This window comes from Physeter macrocephalus, chromosome 1 (assembly GCF_002837175.3).
Source record: "Physeter macrocephalus isolate SW-GA chromosome 1, ASM283717v5, whole genome shotgun sequence".
NCBI lineage: Eukaryota > Metazoa > Chordata > Mammalia > Artiodactyla > Physeteridae > Physeter > Physeter macrocephalus.
The window spans coordinates 98,475,907-98,480,536 of NC_041214.2; the positions used below are offsets into that span (position 1 = coordinate 98,475,907).

Genomic DNA, 4,630 nt, shown 5'->3' on the forward strand with positions numbered 1-4,630 from the left:
TTTTGTTTTTATTTCCATTACTCTAGGAGGTGGGTCAAAAAAGATCTTGCTGTGATTTATGTCAGAGTGCTCTTCCTATGTTTTCCTCTAAGAGTTTTATAGTGTCTGGTCTTACATTTAGGTCTTTAATCCATTTTGAGTCTATTTTTAATGTATGGTGTTAGGGAGTGTTCTAATTTCATTCTTTTACATGTAGCTGTCCAGTTTTCCCAGTACCACTTATTGAAGAGGATATCTTTTCTCCATTGTATATTCTTGCCTCCTTTATCAAAGATAAGGTGACCATATGTGCATGGGTTTACCTCTGGTAAGCATACAGTCTTAAATTCAAAAGTCTTTGGTGTGAAAAATACTAATATTTTTCTCTTGTAATGAATCTAAATGAACAGAACTATATAAAAGGAGATAATGCAACAGGCAAAGCATAGGAAACAAGCTCTTCGGACCTACATTTACTTCGTTTACCTCAATTCTCTTTGTGTCAGCACACAAATCCCTTCCCCACTCTCCTCTCCATTCCTACACCCACATCCTCCAAATCGTGTCCACATTGGGAAAACTCAGGTGGCACTGGGAAACCCACAGACAGCCCCTCCAGGATGAATTCTGGGCAAGTTCAAGCCTCAGTTCTGCTTCTGGTTTGGACCTGCCTTGCTAGGCTTTTTTGTTTTTGTTGTTATTGTCTTTAGTTTTTATTTTTAAAGTGTCAAATGAAGACTTTGAACCAGATGATCCCCTGCTGCTGCTTAAGATTCCGCAATGAGTTGACTTATTTTCTGCCTTGCAGCTAAGGTGCCACCCAGCCATAAATGTTACTTTGAAACAATTCCCCTCCCCATTAACAAATAAATAACTACTGCTTCCCCCCCACCGAGAAAGGAGAGAGTCACAGATTTGTTCCATGTTTATTGATGGAGATGCTGTAATGAATCAGCTGGAGGAGCCCGTGTCTGGCTACTGAAGGACCCTCACCAATGCTTGGAATCTTAATGAGTGCTGGCATCGCAGTGCTGTGCAGAGCAGGGCGTGCAGGATGAAGTTGGGCAAAGAGGAGACCACTCCTCCATCACACAAGATACCCCTTAAAATACTTATAGCTCAAGGAGAAGGATTTAGAAAAGATCGTGAGCCCTTCTTGGGCTGCATATAAGTGCCCTGACTTTGAGATGCTGGTACATGGCCCAGTCTTACCTCTGACACATCAGCTGTGAGCTGTGACATAGAGTGGGCCAGATGTAACTATTCTCTTTTCTCTCTCTCTTTTGCACTGCAGGACCTGGGTCGGTGAGAGGAATAAATGGATCCATCAGTCTGGCCGTACCACTGTGGCTGCTGGCAGCATCTCTGCTCTGCCTTCTCAGCAAATGTTAACAGAATAAAAGTTTAAAAATAATAATAAAAAAAAACACACAAAAATGCGTCACACAGGATACAGAGCGAGAGAGAGAGAGAGAGCGAGATGGGGGGAGACTGTTTATTTCACAACTTTGTGTGTTTATAAATGAAAGGGAAAATAAGAAAACGAAGAAGAAGATACAACATTTAAAACAATTTTAAAGTCCATCAATAAAAATTGACGTACAATTCAGGGTGGGAAAAGTTCTACCAAGAAATGTGTATATCTAAGCAAATGTATACTGTGTAAAGACTCCATCATGGTAAAGAGATCCAATGTTGTAAAAATAAGACAAGTGAAGAAGTACCAGATGGATATTAACCCTCCACCACCACACACACACACACACACACACACACACACACACACACTTTATCCTTCCTTCATCTTTTTTCATTTGTGGGGAAAGAAAAAATACGGTCTTGCAGGTCTTGCCTTTGGTGTTTGTTTATACTTCCATCATCATTTTATTCTGATTTTTATTTGAGACACTTACTTTATCCTTCCTTCATCTTTTTTCATTTGTGGGGAAAGAAAAAATACGGTCTTGCAGGTCTTGCCTTTGGTGTTTGTTTATACTTCCATCATCATTTTATTCTGATTTTTATTTGAGCTGACTCATAGCCATTCAGACTATCAATGGAGTCCTGCCCTGAGCCTTACCTGGCTTTCCTGCCTCCACTCTCTCTCCAACTTTTAAGACCATCTCCTTTCCCTCCAGTGTGTTCTGTCTCCCCCACATCTGTCCGGGATATGCCCCCTTTATCCTCCCACCGCCACTTCCCTTCACTCCACCCCTCCCGCCCCCCCAGCACTAGTCACGCCGCAGATGCTAGGAAGTGCCATTTAAATTCTCTCCACTGCGCGTGCGTGCTGTCTCTCGCTCTCAGCGTGGGTGTACGTGTGTGTGAGCGTGTGCGCCTCTCTCTAAAGCATGCCGAGGGAATGATCCACGTGTACATAGACTCATTGTGCTGTAGATACTGTCCCTCATCGTAATCTTGAGATGCGGCTGTGACAAGGGGCTGGGGCCGTGGTGGGAAGGAAGCCAGGGGCAGAGCCGCTCCCCCATCCACGGCTGTCACAGGACCTGTGTGTATCAGCCCAAGCTGGGCCCCGCCTCCGGGCAGAACCTCATCTTCCTCCCAGTGCAGTCGTCAGAACCCAGTCCAGAGTCGCTCAGATTATCACTGTCAGTGAAAGTGCCTACTATTGATGGGGTGAGCAAACAGCAGAAAGAATCAGTGATGCAGATGAGGTGACCGAAGGTAGAAGGTTTACCGACTTCACTCTTGTTTCCCGCGTCTGAGGGATTCATGTATTTCCTGGCTTTTTGCAGACTTGGTCCTGCTCTGCCGCAGGAATGAGTAGCATGTGTGGAGCAAATTCCCAGAAGCAGGAAGGTCTCCAAGTGTTAAGTCCTAATGAAAGGATGAAGAGCCACGTGGAGATCCTAAGCAGCCCTGGTTTGCCCCCTCTCCAGTCTTCAAATAACACTGCATTTGCCCCATGGATTTCCCTGAGCAGAGATTTTCCCTATTTCAGATAAAATACAGTGAGCATGAGGAAGGCAGGAGAAGTACAGATGCCCAGGTCCCTACTCATATGGTAGAAATACTATCACAGCCCCAATACAAAGCACTAGCCACAACAAAAAGGAACCCCCTCCTTGTGCTCCTTTGCAGCTCTCTGTCCTGGTGTTTTAGGCTAATACTTTATTGGGTGGCCCACATCATCTCCCTTCTCATCCACTGATGGTGTTTGCAGCACCACTGTTCATAGCATTCCATCATTATCTTAGGGCTGGCCACTAGGAACGGCAGCATATTCCATCTTTCCTACTCAGTCTTGGCTTCTAGTCTCCTGAAAAAGATACAGTGGGGGATATAGTGTTTAAGTTTACATCTACAAGAGTCATCTTGCCCTCAACACTGAAATGTGAGTTCTTCACCAGAAGAGCTGAGAAACTTGTAATCATTTAGGCAAAACTTACATACATACCACAAAGCTTGGCATCACCACCACACCAGAAGGATTTTCTTAGGAAAAGCCTTACAGAGAGATCTGGCTCTCTGTGTGTAGATATCTTTGTCAGGACACCAACCATTGCTTTCACTTAGATAGGAGGCATTGGAAATGGCTCAGTTAGTGAAAGGACAGAGGATTGTTACTGAGGTCATAATTGAATGTATTTCAGCAGAGCCAAATATGGTACCTCACCAAGTCTTAGAACCTGGAAAATAGCTGTTATGTGATGTAAAACAGGAAACTTCATAACTGTAAATCAGAAAAAGAAGGAAGAAAGGGAGGAAGGAAGAAAGGGAGGAAGAAACAGAAAGAAAGGGAGGGAGAAAGAAAAAGGAAAAAAGAGGGAGGATGGAAGGAAAGAGGGCAGGAAGGAAGAAAGAAAAATAAATAAATAAATATGAAATTTATCTTAATAGATTTTATTAATTGAAGGCTCTTTGCAATGAATCTCATCTTTGAAGGTAATGATCTCCTTGATGAGCAGTAATCTTAATCTCTTCTAGGGAATTCTGTTGTTTGTTTTAAAAGCTTAGCACCAGACTTCTTTTATGATTTTGCAGTTTAGACATGAAATAGAAGGACACATTGGGCTTGGTGGTGGGTAAAAGTATTTGTGGCAGATCCTGACATAGGACTGACATTCTTATCCAAGATGGTAGCTACTAAAATATAGAGAAGGCGAGCCATATTCCTATGCAGCATCAATTTATTGACAATCAGGGATTTCCCTAGCAGTTTAGTCTTCTTAGTGCAGGAATAAAAGCTTATCATCCTTGATGATCAATATTTCCCATATATTGAAGAGTCAGCTGCATCCTTAAGTGGAAGCTGTAGTGGAGTGCATGCTAATTTAAAGATATATAAGAAGAGAAAAGTAATAGGAGTTAATTCTGATTAGTATCAATTTCAGGAACAGATCCCCATGGCACGTCACAGAACTTAATCATACACCTAGATTTCTTATTGTCTCTACCTTATCCTAAGGACAAGGTCTTGGCTTTATGGAAGGAGATTATCCATTGAAAGGCATGTCTTTGCCATGTCAGCACCATTTGTTCCCTGAGTTTTATTATAATGGTCCGTATATCAAACATAATTAAACATGTCTTGAATATTGTGGTGTTTGCTTATATCTCTGGTAGGATCTGGGTATTTTGTCCTGTCTCCTGTTTCAGAGCAATCATTGACCCCAGAAACCTCATAGGT

The 4,630-nt window shown here is 42.6% G+C and overlaps 1 protein-coding gene across 1 annotated transcript in view; it reads left to right on the forward strand.

Annotated features, from left to right (window-relative positions):
- Positions 1 to 1,390, forward strand: part of LSAMP (limbic system associated membrane protein) — a 652,949-nt gene extending 651,559 nt beyond the window's left edge. Inside the window, exon 7 of the mRNA XM_024120416.1 lies at positions 1,274 to 1,390. Within this exon, the coding sequence (XP_023976184.1) occupies positions 1,274 to 1,371 (98 nt within the window). The 3' untranslated portion in view covers positions 1,372 to 1,390. The remainder of the gene's footprint in view (positions 1 to 1,273) is intronic.
- Positions 1,391 to 4,630: the final 3,240 nt, after the last annotated feature.